General features: G+C 36.7%; 1 protein-coding gene across 4 annotated transcripts in view; it reads right to left on the reverse strand.

Annotated features, from left to right (window-relative positions):
* CADM2 (cell adhesion molecule 2) overlaps positions 1–17,783 on the reverse strand; it is a 548,264-nt gene that overhangs the window by 79,672 nt on the left and 450,809 nt on the right. For all 4 annotated transcript variants that reach the window (XM_056493497.1, XM_056493489.1, XM_056493471.1 and 1 more), the window contains one exon: positions 1,970–2,060. In XM_056493497.1, coding sequence (XP_056349472.1) covers positions 1,970–2,060 — 91 coding nt within the window. The remainder of the gene's footprint in view (positions 1–1,969; positions 2,061–17,783) is intronic.

The raw sequence follows: 17,783 nt of genomic DNA on the forward strand, positions 1-17,783 counted from the left end.
TTCCTGTTCCTCATGCTAAGCCACTGCAGACTGCTCCCAGGAGGATGCCTGTTCATTACTGGCCCTGTGCCCTGAAAAGCTGACCTAATGGAGCAATAGAGAGCAGCTGATGTTGGCAGGGCCTGTGGCCTGGACAATTAGAGGAGCATTTATTGGCAAAATATTTGTGCCCCAAAGGCTACCACATACAGATCTCCTGTCTTGATAACTCTGTTGTATGAAGATTTTTTTTTCCTCCCCTTTCAAAACCACATATAAGTTTTGCATTTGAATCCTTTAAAGACAGAACACAGCTTTACTTAAAATAAACGAGTAAACACCTTAATTGAAGCTCTCTTTTAATTACTAAGCTTTAACTAGCACCTCCTAATGGTATAAAGTATGTCCAGAATATTATGTGCACCAAATAGAAAATATTGTGTATGTCAAGGTATCTCACTTTTACTCCTCTGATTCTTTCCCTGATCCTGCTGTTGAGTGAGGAGCTGAGTGGGGCTAGAATGCCTCAAGTCTGTTAGCCAAAGAGAGCACCCCCCATGTAGCTGTCTCACCTGTTAAGTCATGAGAAAAACACTAAAATAAGGAAAATGTTAAATATCACCTAGCCAATGGTGCACTCAGGGCAAGCAGTGCCGACCTCTTTCCTAAAATTAAGCACTTACACACCTTCAGCAGATTTTGAAAATAAGGGGCAAACAGACTCTACATGTTCATACTCAGGGGAATGCTCATGGGATATGAGATAAAAGGATAATTCCTTCTCCTTCAGGTACACTATAAAAGCAAGAGATGGTTGACAATGGATTTTTGTGCTACCTACAGAAGTATTTTTTCTCAGAAACACACACACATCAGAAGCACACAGGTCAGACTAGATGGACTTCCAGTGTTTTTGTCTCAAGCAGAGAAGGTGCTCACCCAGTCAAGATCTGGATGGAGGAGTTGCTTTAAAATTTTGCGGGCACATAATATTAAAAAAAAAAAAAAAGTACCAGTGGAGGTTAAATTATACCAGGTATAACTCAGAAAAGCTTTTCAAAACAGAAATTTTGGACTTAAATGCCTTACTTGATCTAATTCTGACTTCAGGCTCCTGCATAAAAAATTCCATGAAGTCACTAAAGTTACACCAGGGAGAAATTCAGCCATAAGTGACATGATATTTGTCATGCAATTTGTACCTTTTCTAGATTCAAAATATTATTCCATTACCATTTTCAAGACTATTCTAAGTCTGTGTATCATCACTATGCTATATATTGATCTTTTGAGCAGAAGGCCAATATTTAAGAAACTTGTTTCATAATAACTTAATATTAAGCAATTGGATTATTTATATATATATATTTGTGAGTAAATGTGTAACAGCTCCTCTGAGCAGTCACTGTTTTCAAGAGTCAAGTCTATTTAAGTAGTAAATTCTGTGCAAGGGTTAACCTCTGCAGATTTGTCTTTAAAGACATTTATAGCAAAGATGTTAATACCCAAGGAAAACAATTTATATTCTTAAAGCAGGCTACACCTTTTCAAATCCTGGTAGAAACAGGCAGCCAGCTTGCACATATAATTAAACTTCAAATTCCCCTGTAAATGGCAGCCAAAGTTCAATACACTTTTTCTGAAGCTGGTTGGTGTAGGAAGATTTTCATGAGATGTTTTCTCCTCTATCATCAATTCAATGATGTAAACAGAGATAGATTAAACTTGCACACCTTTCAGGTTTATATGTCTGACTGGGAGAAAAAAATCTCACAGCTGGAATTCTTCCTGAAAACTAAAATAGATGACAAAGTAAAAGGCAAGTCTTCTATAGACACTTAATGAAGACAGGCTTCAAGGGGTTTTCTATACCAGAGAGTACTTTACACCCCAGGAGGAGACAAAGCCAGTAGATTTCTGCAGCTGAGGATTGCAGTCACAGCAGAATAAGTAAAATAACAAAAAACATATTACTTGTTAAATCACTTACACTGGTTTTCCTTTGGATTCACAAGTCAAAATTATAGATTGTCCTTCTTCAGGCCATGAATTGGAAGAAATGATTTTAACTAAAGGTGTATCTAGGAAGAAAAAAATAGACAACTTGTTGATATACACAAAAAAGATTTATTATCTAAGAGTACATTCTTCTCTATTTACAACAGATTAAACCACAGATTTAATTTACACTTGGAGACAGTTTCATATGGAACCTTGTGCAACTTCCATTGTCTTCAGGAAGGCAATAAAAATGACCAATGTAACTAAACCAGTAACTCTTTATATCCCTAGGAGACACAGATAGAAAGCATGTGTACACTAAGAGAAAACAATTCTTTATTTCTGTATTCAATGCAAATACTCCATATGACTATCCAAAAGTCTGATATCTAACAACAAAATAATAAAAAAACCCAAAAACCATAGAGGATGAATAACAAGTACTCCATGCAATTGTTTGCCTATTTTTAGGCTGATATGATGGAATGCTGCTATTAGAGGAATGAATGCAATAGTGTACACTTGAATAAGAACCCTTTTGTTGTTGCAGAAGCTTGAAACTCATAATAAGAAACCTACAATAGGCTTTCAGATAAAATACCTTGTTACAGACATTTTACAGGATATTATTTCTGAAATGCAATAAAGCTGCCCCTAAACCATAACAATCTTAAGCAGAATTTGCAAAGAGAATGTTTCAAGTATCTGCAAAAAGCACTACAGAAGAATCTGCAATCTGTCCAATGTGATTGAATTAGTTTTATAGTTTTAATTGCAAAGAGATACTCAATACAACTACTGTGAATTTATGCTGAATAGAGCATTTGAAGTAGATCTTTAACTTTTAAAAAATATTGCCACCTGGGTTGCAAGTATCATATTTTCATTGTCAACAACTGACTTAGAGGGGCATCTTTATAAGGAACAAAAAAAGATGATAAAGAAAGAAATGTAGTACATTTTTTTCCTTAGGAAGAAGAAAAACAAAGTTCATTGTCACAATGAAAGGAAAAAAAATCAGAGAGAGTAGAAAAATTTCTACTTTTCCTCATAGTCTCTTTCTCTGTATCTTCCTGATACAAGCCACTTTATCCTGCAAATCTAGGGTACCTACATTTTGTCTCATTCCATTTGCATTTGCTGTTTTCCTAAGCAGGGACACCACAGGTGTCCTGTTGTCACGCAAATGTGAAAGAGCATGACAATATGACCCCACAAATCAAGCAAACAAAAAAATGCTGCAACAATATAGTTTCTAATTGAGATGCCAATAGTCCTGTTGAACCCTAAATGGCATCTGAACAATTAAAATTATGGAAATATTTTTCTAACTTTTGCTTTTTTTTTTTTTTTTTTTTTTACACACCACAAAGTAAGAGCATGGAACAAGACAAAAAGAGGGAAAGGCTTAGTGCAGACTCTGTAATTCACTGAAACTATTTTCAGCATCAATCAGCTTTCCAGAACAGCTTCACTAACCTTACACCAGTAGCAAATCTGTTCCACAGGTTCATATTTTTAAAGACCCTGCAAACCCTTGTGCAGGTGACTAATCCTTTGGAGGCCAGGGTGGCATTTGCTTCATTTTTAGCACATGCTTAAGGCACTGACCTCAAGTGCCTTAATAAATCAGGGCATCAAGTACTTCTGTGATTTCAGTGGTGCTGTTGAAGATGAATAAATTACTCTCTTGACTATACATTGAACCAGAGGAGCAAATTAGTATCAGATAGGAATACATGAAGAATTTAACTGAGGGAGGGAGACAACTAATGCAATGAGATCAAGAGGTTTCCAGTGAAATATGAAAAGGAGCAAAACTTTGATGGAAGCAATCCTGACAGCCACAGGTGAAAGAAGAAATTAAAGGTTCATCTAGCTATTATTCCTGGCTTAAATACTTTAAAAAATTATCAGCATTTTATGTAATACTGTAAATGACCCAAATAAAATTGAAGAGAGGGTTCCAGACAAACTTTCATTTGCATGGATCAATGCAGTGCTGTCTCCCCCAACTTGAAATTCTTCTAAACAGAACTTACTAAGACAGAATAAGAAAGGTCTTATATTTATGTTTCACTCTCTGAGGCACAACAAAGTGGTGTAGGAAATACATTCCCCAGTGGTTTTCCTTCTAACTGACTTAAACAGTTACTACTTTTTTCTCTAAAGCAGGAAACACAGGATTTAATTCAAATATATAATTTTAGGGAAGCTAACAATGGAACATTCTTGCATTTTTTCAATGATTCTTTTTCAAAAACTAGATATTCTGAGTGCTTTATTTGCAGTATTACTGTTTTCATTTTTTCTTTTTAGGGCATGCTTGATTTCTCTCCAGAATTAAAGTGCACACTTAAAAAGGGAAAACTTTGAAGATAAACTTGCCCTCTATTTTCACATTGACATCAATAATTTAAATGAGAAGAAATCCGCAGAATAATTGAATTGAATCAAAACTAACACAAATATCTTATTTTAACAAAGATGATAGAACCCTGCTGACTGGTACTTTTCCAGAAAGAAAATATTACAAAATACTACCTCCCACTGTGACTGCTCATTTTAGAAGAATTTGAAAAGTATAAATGTACTCTATCAATACTTTGAGTTTTGACCTGTCACATTTAAAGGTATTAATTGCAACAACTGGAACATTACATGATCTCCAGCAAACACCAACATTAGAGAACAGCCTAAAGAAAGAAAATCAATAATTGTAGTACAGTAAGAGGTTAATTTCTTTTCAGATATGTTTATCAGCCTGCTATAAGTAATGTAAATATGAAAAAAAAATAAATCTCCTTCTATGACCAAAACAAACAAAAGGAATAGAGTCAATGGTTTTAATGTAGGTCAGATCTTTTCCTCCTCCATCCAAAGTCAGTAGAAATATACCAATGTGTACCAGTTGAACTTAACAGAACTTTAATAATTTGCATATTTTTTAGTATTTAGCCCAGAAATCTCATGACAATAAAATATCATGGATCACTATTCAAAGCAGAATTCTTCTGAAGAAGGGAGTGGTGACTACAGTTTCTTTACAATATCTACATGAGTTCTAAGAACATTATGGAGGAGATAAAAAGAATTCCAAGAATTCCAAAAAGAATAAGCTTTGGGAAAGTCCAATTTTATAAAAAAACAGTGGTTTGTGTGGGTGTAAGCACCACAGCAGTTTTCTCAGTAAAACACACTGCTTTCAGTACCCAGTGACTTTTTTAGTTCCATCCATCTCCAGCACCAAGAGCTTCTTTGGATCTCCAGTCTTCAGTTTGAGCAAAGGGGAATTTATGAGCTGCAAGTGATTGCTACCACCAATATGAACTGAGGTTCAAACATGTCTTTACATTTCTTCTACCCTCTCTGAGCACAGAATATGCTTGTTTGTTTCTGGACACACCAGCTACAGGTAAGAATTATGATATGGGGCTTTTTTTTAATATAACCTTTCGTGATTCAGCAGACCAAAGACAAAAGTTCCACTGAGTGATTCTGCTTCATCCATCTTTCTAGGATTTGGGTTCATCTCATCTCACAAGCCTGGGAAACCCATTCCAAAGCTTTGGGAAGATTTATCTATTTTTGATCAGGCTATGTCATCTTCAGCAACACTCAAAATCAGTAAACAATTGTGGAAAATTGATACCAGCTTACACCAGTAAAAAATCTGATCTGATGCATGAAGAAATTAAACACTTCAGCACTTGACTTTTGTTGTACTTTTAGCAGCAGCTAATGGCAACATTCATACCTTGTGGAACTGCATTACTGATTGATTTAATCTGTTTGAAGTTATTCTCAGAATAAAGGTGGTTCTTATCAGTCACTAAGCCTTTGCTCTTAATCAGATCTTCTATGCTGAAAGGTGTGTTTGCTTTACACATTGTTTATATATTGTTGTTTATACATTGCTTGAAGTAAAATAGACTTCAGTATATATTTATATTATTTTATCATCAAGCCTTTATGAGGTTACATGCAGGATTAAATTCCTTCTCATAAATTTACTCACATAAAGTAATCATATGAAAGCTGCTGGAAAAATCCTGCATGACAAGTTATGTTATACTTAATGTGCAAGCTCTTGACAAACACAGTGTAAAAATGGAAAACTGAATTCATAAAAGCAAACAAATCTGCTAAGATCATGAAACAGGCCAACAACAGAGCCAGACAATCGATCTCTACTAGTTTCTTCTTAGTGCCAAGTTAGTAAAAGTGAAATTTAGACTATTTTTTATATGTATCTTCAGAAGTCCTTGGTCCCATCAGTTTTAAGCAATATTTTCATGGAACTCACAGCTCTGGCTGAGTCACTAAATCAAAGTATAACCCTTTTCTTCCTAGGGCATTAATCAGCCACAGGTGTGTAGGAATAAGCACATGAAAAATCATTTTGTGAGACAAAGGTAGAATTATCATGATAGGAACACACTATTTTATCAAATAATTCCTCCCTAATGTAATCATCTTCAGTCAATGTAATTACAGTCCCAGAAACAGAAAATAAGACCACCTTTCTTCTTGGGCAGATGTTAGGGTGGGTGGAGCACATATATTTCATTGATAATTTTAAGAAACAAAGGTTGTAAGCAGTAGACTATGCAGGAGTAGGAGTATTCATGATCTTGTAGTCATTAGAATTCCAAGAGTGCTGAAAATGTGCCTATGCAAAGAACCATGCAGCAGTCTTTCCTCCAGGTAATTTTATGTATTACTTTAGCTGTAATATAAACTTGCTGCCACTAGATTTCTCTACACATTTTGTTAAAAGATAAATCTCAGCCTTCGCTGGCATTCCAGTGAAAGGAGGATTAACAGAGAAAAATCTTAGAGGTTCTCCTTTGCAGAAATTTACATAGGAATATGTATCAGATGTACAGATCCAAGTCAAGGCTCCTGATTTGCAAATTTTCTGCTGAATTATAGATAAAAAAAAAAAAAAAAAAAAAAATGCAATAACTTACTATGGAATTTAAACTTAGCACCCCAAATATCTTTCAATGTGGCTGAATCTTCAGAAAGCAGAACAAGGACACCTCCTTCTTTCCTCCTACAAGGATAGAATTACTAACCCCAAGGGCCCTGTACTTCAGCAGTCTACATTTTGGAGGCTGCTCTACCTCCATGCCTCAGGAAGCCACTTCTACACTCCCTCACTTAGACATAATTTGCATTTTGTGAGAAGTGGTAATCAATCCATCAAGATCAGTTATTAGACCCCATGCAGTGATTTATGAGAAAAAGAAGTTACTTACTCCACTGAGTACTGAAGTGTTCACATTATGTTGATCAGATCCAGCAAAATACTTATTTGGCAATAACACAGAGATTAGAACATTCAGCCTCTGCAGTTCATGGATTAAGGGTTTGGTCTGGTTCAAGGACCTGCCATGCAATAGCAGAGGAATGCTAAGGTCTCCCTTCCAGCCAGATTTTGAGCTTTCACTTTGAATCTGAAAAGGCTTTTTCTTTTTCCTTAATTTGGATAAATCAGGATATTCTGACCCACTAAAAAAGCCCCAGGTATTACAAAATTCTTGGCCCAATTCACATCATGATTTAGAATTCCTCAAGCAATTCAGTACTGTGCAAATTGTCTCTATTTACATTCAGTGCCAACATAATAGGGAATATACCCTTCATTTTACATTTAGGAAAGTTTTCTAGAGCCAGAGGAAGATATTCTCAGAAAGAAAAACTCATAAAAGTTTAAAAATCCCCATCTATTTCCTAGGAATGTGTCAATCCTTAGTATCAAGTGGTTTTGGTACATCCATTCTTGGGCTTCACATGCAAAGAATTGACTTAATGTTTTTTTAAAGTACTTTTTGAGCTGGCCTCAGAGTAGCCTTCTTATGTGTCAAAGGTGGCAACATTTTTGAATGTTAAATAATTATTTAAAAAAATTGTAAACACAATGCTAAGGCAGATCTTAGATATTTTACTACTACCAACACAAACTTTAGAAAAACTTGTCCAAACTGGTAACAAATATATACTCAGCTAGGGCAATGATGTTTCCACACTATTATTTCATATAAAGTGCAATGTCCCTTCAAGTCTTTGGCTTTTTAAACTCATTCATTGCACCAAGTCTGTGATTCTTATCTCCCAAAGTGAAATGGCATCACAGAAGATGTAGGTTCAATTAAAATCTTCTGTGGTGTTACCCATTTAAGGTTTCACATGCTACACAGTAATTTTGCCAAATGTTTGGATCTTCTTTTTGTACATGTTTAGCATGATTTTATCATGACCGAACCAATCCAATAATTAATATTTTAAAACAAAGAGGTTATTTACTGTTTAAGTTATAATCAATTCATAAAGTAGTATTGGTCTCAGCTTTTACTTTTGGGTAGGTTGGTTCACATAATTTTAAGGAAATGAGTGATAGTGCCAAACAGAAATCACATTTCTCCTGACTTCATCTGTTTTTCCTTCACCAAAGAAAGAATTCTTTTTCTGGTTTGTAGAACACAAAGAGACCTGGCACAGAAAAAATGTCCCATTTGGTGACAGTAACATATAATGCTTAATATATACAAGGTGCAGACAGAAAGATAAATCTTTCAAATTATTTTTGTTTATGAGTCTTTGGGGTTCAAAAGGAGAAATCCATTGGTCATTCCTGTATGCATGACACACATCAGTGTGATGCATGCTGCCTAAATCTCTCTTTCTTAAAACACGAGGGATTCTGTACTTTTTTTTTTTTTTTTCACAATACCCTACTTAGTCTTAAAAGTTCAAACCAATAAAAAGAGCTAAACCTTGTGAAAATGGTAGAAAAAAGGAGGCACAGCTGGTCAAACATGTGCAAGCGATGAATAAAAACTTACAGCTCTACACAACATATCACTAAAACAAATATATTAAATCTCCTAACCATCCAGCCAAACTGTCAGGTGCCTATCTCAAAAGCAGGGCAGAAACAATCCTGTCTCTAATTGTGTCATAAATAATTGAAAGAAGCTGATTAAAATCATTTGACCCCAGGCCTCTGCTGGAATACTTTGGTTCTGATGCATCTTTGCTTTGAAAGAGATTCTCTCTCTCTGTAGTTTGCATTACAAACATCTCTCCAGCTGCAGCAAGAAGCTGAGTTTGTTGTAATGAAACCTGTGATCCTTGCTGGACTTGCTGTTTGAGTGCAAATTGTGCTAACAGTAAAAGGAAAGATGCAGGGAGGGGCAAACACTTCCCTGGCTCTGTTTGTCAGGAGAAGCAAGAGCTCAGAGTACATCAGGATGTGCTACAAATGTTACTTAAATCCCTCCTGCTAAAAGCACTGATACTACCTCCTGATTTAATCCTTCAGGATGATGAGTAGATGGTTTTAATTACCTTTTTTCACAAGAAATTCACCTATACTCAATGATTTAAAAGGCCCTAAAAGTGCTGCTAGTAAGAAAAGGTTTGTTTAACAACCCAGCTGAGCATTGGATCCAGCACATGGAATATGATAAAGGATCTGCTCAGGAAGAGGGCTGGGCTTGTCTGACAGAGCAGTTCTTCCCCACTGTGATCAGGTTTTACCTTCCTGGACCCTAAGCAACACAGGGAACATGTCTTATTAATTCCTTGCCAGTTTGGAATAGACTCAGCTGAGCTCCAGGCAGCCCAGATAAAACCCACAGAACCTGTTCTGTGGTGTAACATCCACGTCAAGGCTGCCAGAACATCTGGCAAGGAAAAGGATCACCCCCACCTTCCTCCCATTACCCACTGACTGTTTCCAGACTACCCCAAATTCTGAATTAATCACTTAATCTTGTGCAGCAGCACCTCCTGCCTGGATCTATAATACTCAGATTTAATAATCTGCCATTTTTAATAAATATATTTACCTGGCTATTTTTTTTTTTTTTTTTTTTTTTCTCTTTGAACACAAACCACCATTTCCTTTTTGGACCAGAGTGCAAATTACTATAACTGGTTCATTAAAACACATTTTTCTTCTTACAGGTTTAGCTAAATTATGAGCTACCAACAGCATGTCTTTACTTCATGGTTTTATTTTATGACCACAAACCTTATGAATGCTGAAAAGCTTTCATAAATTTCTCAGATATTTTAGTGTGGCAGTGAACAACAACAGTTCTGGTGCTATCATTTTAAAAAATGTTATAAAAATCTAACAGTCTGATAATAAAAGATTATTACTACCTGGTAATAAATGGCTGCCAGATGATAGGATTTTAAAAGTTTTTCCTGAGAGACTAATTCATTTATTTTCTACCCATTTTTGTCTGCTTTTTCAAAATGCATGTTTGTGAAATCTATTTATGTCACAGCGTTCTACATTTTTCATTGAGCTTTTTCTCTCTCTTATTTTCTTGGAAGCTTTCCATCATTTCCAGATGCAAAGATAAAATAAGCAGATACCTCTGAAAATGATGATGTATCTATTTTCTAAATTAATTAGCACTGGAGTAAGGACAGGACAGTTTCAGGAACTTTTTTTTTCTTCAGAAACCATGAGATTATAATTTTCGTACATGGACAGCAATTACAAAGCTCACTGAAAATTCTGTAGTCCTACATAATTTTATTCATATTTCTAAAAAATGTAAGAAAATAAGCTTAGCAAAGAAGAGACTTTAAAAGCAAATTCCAAGGACAAACCACTTTAGTATGCACAAAAATAAACATCAGATTGGATATCCCAAATGAGATGAGAAAGAGGAGAGAGCAGCGCTTTAATCAGCTCTGTGCAAGTGCTCACCATTTTTAATAGCTTTTACACTTACCAGCTGTGCATCCTACAGCTGTGAATCAGCATTTCCCAAAATTTGGCTTATTTTGTAAATGGCTTCTGTCTGTGCACTGCTGCCTTGAATAAACACTTAGGTTCAAGCCTTAGTGACTTCACCAAAGTAGCCTGGCAGAAACATTAAGTTTGATGCTCTGCTTCAGAAAAGAATGAAGAACTAATTGCTTAAATAGATGAAAGAAAAAAAAAATCAATATTATGTATCTGAACAATTATTTAATTAGTAATATTTGTGGGTGAGTCAATCTAGTTCAAGCAATTGTTCCATGATAATGGTGCTTCATTTCAATAAAAGTACTCAACAACACTCTGACATTAAGCTTTATCATAGTACTTAAATACTTAGGTTTGACAGAAGTGAATACTTGCTGCCATATCCACCTGGATATTCCAATGTCTTCTTTTTATAATCCTTTAAAACTGCTTTACAGTTGAGCAGGACCAGAAACAGCATGTGGTCCTTTTGTTACCTGAGATTCTTTGATGACTATTGTGTCATCCTTAATCTCATCTGCTTTATTTTAAAATAGGAAATAGTATTAATAGCTTTTAACAGAAGACTGTAAAAACACTCTCCTGGATGCAAAACAAGAAAGTGAATGTCAATGTGGTGGAAAGAAAGACTCATCAGTCAAATATTCCCTCCTGACACTCATATTACATGAGTGCCTGAATCTGAGCACCAACCTGGCAGGAAAGCATTCAGGTTACTAATTGTGTGGGCATTGATTATGTGGCACTTTGTTAAAGATATCCACTGGACTTGTTTCAGCACCTCACCTGCTGGTCATGCCAGGCTCCTTCACCACAATTACTGAAACAAATAAAGGCAGCAAAGTGTGCTAGTACACAACTTGTGGCTTGGGGTTTTGGGAGGGTGAAAAAGAAGCTGGAAGTACAACACCAAAGCTGCACAGTTCCCCCTGCTCCATTTCAAATGTTTACAACCTTCCCCTGCCTCTGTCACCTAATGTTGATCATCCTTACCTGCTTTGTGCTGGGCCTTACACAGGCAGAGATAAATGTGAGCACATCAGCAGCCCCAGCTGAACCAAGTGGAGGACAGGGAGGCACTGTCACCCCAGTTCTGAGTGTGTGCCCCTCGTGGAGACAGCACCAGGTCACATTCCCTTTACATGGTTTTGCAGAATGGGTCACTGGTTTCTGAGTTATGCATCCAGTCCCGTGCACACATGAATGATATGGTAGAAACAATATTTTCTTTGCAAATCAGTTCTGTTTTTGCCAGTGAATGCAAGCGCTGACGCTCAGTTTTACAACTTTCATCTCGCTTAATTATTTTTGTCATGCCACTTCTTCAGAGTAAACAATCTGTTCCATTTAGCATCTCCACTGCCTTACACAGTGTTCTCTCCAACTTACTTATGTTTTATCTCACTTTTGCTGTTAAGAGATGGGAAAAAAAAGACAAAGAAAAGTCTTCTGCCTAAACCACATTATAAAGAAATGCTGAACTTTGAGAAAGCACATGACCTTTCAGTATAACTTTATCTTCTGCTTTCTCAGATTCTTTTGTTTAAAGCCTTCATTGTTCTGTTGTGTCTGACTTAAATTATCTTGAATATGGCTTAAGAAATGCAGCATATCCATAACTGTTGGTGAAGTTAAATCAGAGCTCTGGATGCTCAGCATTCCCAAATATCTCTTCAATCCTTACTCTCACATTTGTATCAGATATTGGGCACTATAAAAGTTTAATCTATATAAAAATAACTAAGCAGTAGCATCAGGAATTAAAATTTGTCTTGCTTCTTGAAAATAGACATCCCACCCTTATGAATGGCAAACTTTTCTTCTTGGGAGGTTCTGGTAATGATCTCTACAGATGCTTTTTTATCTTTTCCTCCAGACTGCCTCCCTCACCTGCTTGCTAGTCTTTGCTGCTTTTAATATTATTGAACCCTCCTTCCCAAACTTCCTTTGAAACCTTCTGGAGCCATCTCTTAGTCACACAACAAGCACATGGAATATCCTGCCCACACAAGATTTAAAAGTTTTTATGCAGAGTAGACAAGCCACCCTGTGGATTTTCTACATAAGATTTTACAGAGAAATAAATTAGGTTATATTTCACTTGTAAACCATATTTGAACATAAGCCTCCAGATGGTAAAGGTCAGGATTATACATTAACCCTTTGAACTGGATATCCCCTTTGAAAGATGAAAGTTTGGCACTAAATGGGCTTACAAGTTTATGAATTATTTTGCATTTAAATAATGGATTTCTTATTTTCATCCATCATTAACCTAATTGATCTCATTTAAACATGCAAATTTTAGCAGTGAACTTTCCTGTTCACAGATATCATCCTTTAATGTTTACAGTAACTCTCCTTTAAGTTTCATTTCTTTCAATCATTGACCAATATGAAAACCTTAAAAAATATAAGTGCACTAATTAACACAGTGCTTACATAATTATTGAGCTATATAATTAACTTCTTACTTAATTTTCCTTTGATATGAAGAGATATAGAGTACTGAAACTGTAGCTTTTAAACTGCATTCCTCTTATTACTCTTTTCATCTGCATCTTACACTGGTAAGTACAGAAACATCCCTCCTTTAAGGGAGACAGAATGGAAAGTTGGTCCTCAAAGTATTGTATTGAGATATATTTATTTTCCATATTAATATTCACAGGGTGGATTCAGGAACAAAAAACAAAACCCAAACCTGTTTGGGCTGGCTGAGTGTCACAACATGGGTGAGTCTTACATGGGAACCTGAATGTGTAAAAAGGATAAACTTAGATAAGAGAGAGTCAGCTGGAAGACACTGGAATTCTCTCCCTCTCAAGGTCTCAGGATCCACAGAACATCTTCAATGAAAGAGAAAACAGGAGCAGTGCTCAGGGAGTTGATCTCTACAGGATGGGAGCATCAGTCTGCCTCCCTTTCAGAGTCAGGGAGATATTTATGGAAACATCCAGCTTTTCCTCACAAGCCTCTACAGCACCTGAACAGCTCTCAGCTTTTCACTGAACTGAAGGACATCCCTGCTTGCTTAGGCTTACAGAGGCTTTGTGAGAGACCAAGTTCCTGTCTGCACATCAGACAGAAAATCCAGCTCCCTCTTGCTTCTTAAGCTGGAACAAAGGGTGGTTTTAATCAATAAGACCAAGCTGCAAATATTGGCATCCTTCCACAAGTTCCAAAGGTCTCTGAGGTATCACAGTTCCAAAACACTCAAATTATACCATGATAAAATGGTTATAGGGGGAGAGCAAATCATGCTAGTTTGGAATAGAGAGCTACAAAGCCCTGGATGTGCAAATCTCAGGTGAGTTCTTTTTTTTTTGTGACTCTAGGGAATTATGCCCCTGGAAAATCCAGGTCTTTTCACCGTATCAGAAGTTACAGGAGAATTGTGTGGTTAAACTCACTGACTGAAGTTATCATTACACAGACATTTTCTCTCTTGGCAACATCAAAACAAGTTTCAGTTCTCACAAGAATTGCAACTATTTTCACTCCTGACTCAACACACAGGCTATTTGTTTGAATTCACCTAGTATTTTGGGCCCTGCTAAAAAAAAAAAGAAAAAAAATCAAAGAAAAGATTGGAAGGCTGTGCTATGACATCTTATTATCCTAGTTTACAAAGATTTTTCTGACTCTGGGGATGTCCATACAAAGATTGTGGCAGTGTGTAATCACACCAAACGTTACCAGATTTTACTTCTAGCCAGTGTGTCTGTCAGGGTGTCACACAGTGTAATGAAAAGATGGTCACAAGCAAATGAGAATGACCAACAACTCTTTTGACTGATCTGAAACCAAAGAGATCAGCATCAGTGAAGAAAATTCCTTTTCACTCTCATATTTTCTTCACTTCAGAAAAATGTATTCTCTGCCTAGAAAGTAAAAGCTACTTCCAAAAAAGGGAGATGTGCTCTTGTTCTTAAAGCATAGGTGCCACTTAACTAAATAATTTCAAAGCAAATGAGAAAGGGAGATTGCCCAAGTGCAAAAGCAAAGATGCTTTTTTAAGCACAAAATTGGGGGAAACAACTAAAGTAAGTAAAAAGAAAGGAGCACATGAAGAGAAAATTAGAATCAGTTTCAAAAAGACAAATGGCCACACAGCTTAAAGAAAATGAATGTGTGACACATATTTTACTCATTTACAGTACAGAAGGACCATATGTAGGCAGCAGGGAAATTTTTTCCTCTCCTGTTTTATCATAGCTAAGGAGTGTCCCATTTTGTGTGCTTTTGCATGGGCACACATGTACCCTTTCTGAGCTACAAATGTCAGCAAATCTGGGTAGAGACAGACACCTTGAAGTGCCACCAACATATTTATCATGTGACAAATTCATCAGAATTGAACATTAAGGCTTAAGGGAGATAGAGGTTTTTGTCTCTATATACTCTTCTGATGGGCAGCTCTGAGTTTTTTAGACATTCATCACAGTCTAGTACCCAATGCAGAACCCTTTTCTTGCCTTTTGTTTTTTGGAATGCCTTATTTTATGAAGTCCTATATGAAGGTGCAGGACATTATATACTATATTTAATATATTTTTATATGCTCACACACATTTTTTACTAGTTTCTGTTCAGAACATGTATGTTAGAAACTCTGTTCCAACAAAAATTTGAAAGCAGCCAAGCAGAAAATACGAGCTAAACCCTCCTAGCGAGCATCAGGGAATGTAGCTCTTTGATGAAATTACTCTGCTTACACCAGCAGAAATTCTGGACCCATCTGGCCACCAGGGAAGCCTCCATTTGCTGTCACATGAGGAGTGAGAGGGGCACAGTGCTGTCAGACACACGTGCACACACAGACACCCCGTGACCTACACGGCGAGGCTGCTCCGACCTGCAGCCTGCTGCACTCTCAGGGCTTTGTTTGCTCAATGCAAAATCAATACCTTTATTTCCAGGGCAATGATTCCAACATTCTCATGGAATAGCTGCCTAATTCTAAAGTCAAGTCCAGATGTTCATTGCAAAAGAATCTAATAGCATGCCCACAAAAGAAGTGTGCCTGTCACACAAACATGTGGCTGGCAGCTATAGATTTGTCAGGCTGACAATTCACTGCACATCTGTGTCTGCCAATATAGGATTTACTCAAAACTGCCTCTCTAGACACTTCTTTACATAACACATATTTAGCTTATTAGTGCTGTCATTTGGGAGTGTGGTCAGCTTTTGAGCAAAATCTCACTGAGTCCATTAGCACAGATCCCAATTGCAGCTGCCATTTTAGTTTGAATGACTAGGTTTGAAGTTCAAATGATTTGATTTCACTTTAAGGCTTCAAAAGCAGCCTCTGGGGTAGATTTACACAATTAATTTTTACTGAGGTCTGCTGGGTAATTTGCTGTACTCAGAGAATCTTCACTAAGGTAAGGTAATTGCCACTGGGTCATTTTGTGGCACTCTGTTCAGTATGGAGCATCTTGGCTGGTCTCTGCTCAGATAAGACCTGGGAAGAAGAGGAGATGCTGCTTTTGGGAATCACACCATGTCTGTGACACTGAGGAGGGATGAGAGGAATTCACTGACTTCCCAGATGTGGACCAGAAGTTGTACCTGCCCTCAAAATGTCTTTTCAGGAGCGTGCATAAGGACTTAGACAATCTCTTGAACACTGTACTGAAAAGCTTTCAAAATTGAAGCACTGTACCCATGATTCTCTAACACAGGAACAAAGAATGCATTCCTTGTTTAGTCTGAACACAGAAGTAAACAATAAAATTAAATATCCCTTTGAGATTTGTATTTATCACTTGCAAGAAGCGCTTCCTAATAATCAGTGGCAGCGAGGCTGACAAGCAAACTTCAGAGCAAAGCCAGAGGGGATACAAGTCTATTTTAGGTTTGCTATTGACAGTAGGGGTCAGAGGAAAATAAACTCAGCAAGCAGTGTCATGCTACCACAAACCTCTGCTGGCCAAGCAGAAACTAAATTACAGACAAACCTTTCAGCACAGCAGAAAGACTTGGGCAATTTGGCTGCCCTGCAGAGCACAGAGCACAACATACAGATGAAGGATTAAGCACAAGTGAGACATGACATAAATTATAGACAAATAAATCAAAAGATTGGAGGAACTAATTATCCCACAGTCTGGAGAGGGGTATGTTATGCTTTCCCCTATTATTTTAATATTTCCAAAATATTTGCAAAGTTAATCTGTGAAGCTCTGTAAAAACAGTATTGAGCACAGTCTCCCTCAAATAATAATAATCTAAACTACCTGAGTGAACTATAAGAAGGAAAGGGAAAAAAGGAAAGGGAAAGGGAAAGGGAAAGGGAAAGGGAAAGGGAAAGGGAAAGGGAAAGGGAAAGGGAAAGGGAAAGGGAAAGGGAAAGGGAAAGGGAAAGGGAAAGGGAAAGGGAAAGGGAAAGGGAAAGGGAAAGGGAAAGGGAAAGGGAAAGGGAAAGGGAAAGGGAAAGGGAAAGGAAAGGAAAGGAAAGGAAAGGAAAGGAAAGGAAAGGAAAGGAAAGGAAAGGAAAGGAAAGGAAAGGAAAGGAAAGGAAAGGAAAGGAAAGGAAAGGAAAGGAAAGGAAAGGAAAGGAAAGGAAAGGAAAGGAGAAGGACTCAGGCACTATTTCTATTATATACATATAAATACAAATAATAGAAAATAAAAATACTTTTAGTGTAAAAGTTTAGTCCTCAGCTTCATTTAATACACTGTAGCACTACTGGGAAAGCTTATTTGATTCCTCTGTCACAATAATAAAACATAAGTTTTGTGTAAGGGGAAGAAGAGGGAATAAACATATTCTATATCTGATGGCTTTTATTTTGTTAAGTTTACTTCCTACTAAAGTTGATGATAAAAGCAGCTGTGTGGACTCATAAGCACTTCTATCTACATGTCTCCATGGACTAATTACAAATATCTGTTTCATACAGCCCCAGCATCTAAGGCAGATTTAATTTTATTCTATCTTTCAGTGGGCATATATTAAAACCTGTCATTTCATTCCACTATTTTGCTTTCCTTTTTATCTACCTATCATCCCCTG

Source organism: Oenanthe melanoleuca, chromosome 1 (genome assembly GCF_029582105.1).
Source record: "Oenanthe melanoleuca isolate GR-GAL-2019-014 chromosome 1, OMel1.0, whole genome shotgun sequence".
NCBI lineage: Eukaryota > Metazoa > Chordata > Aves > Passeriformes > Muscicapidae > Oenanthe > Oenanthe melanoleuca.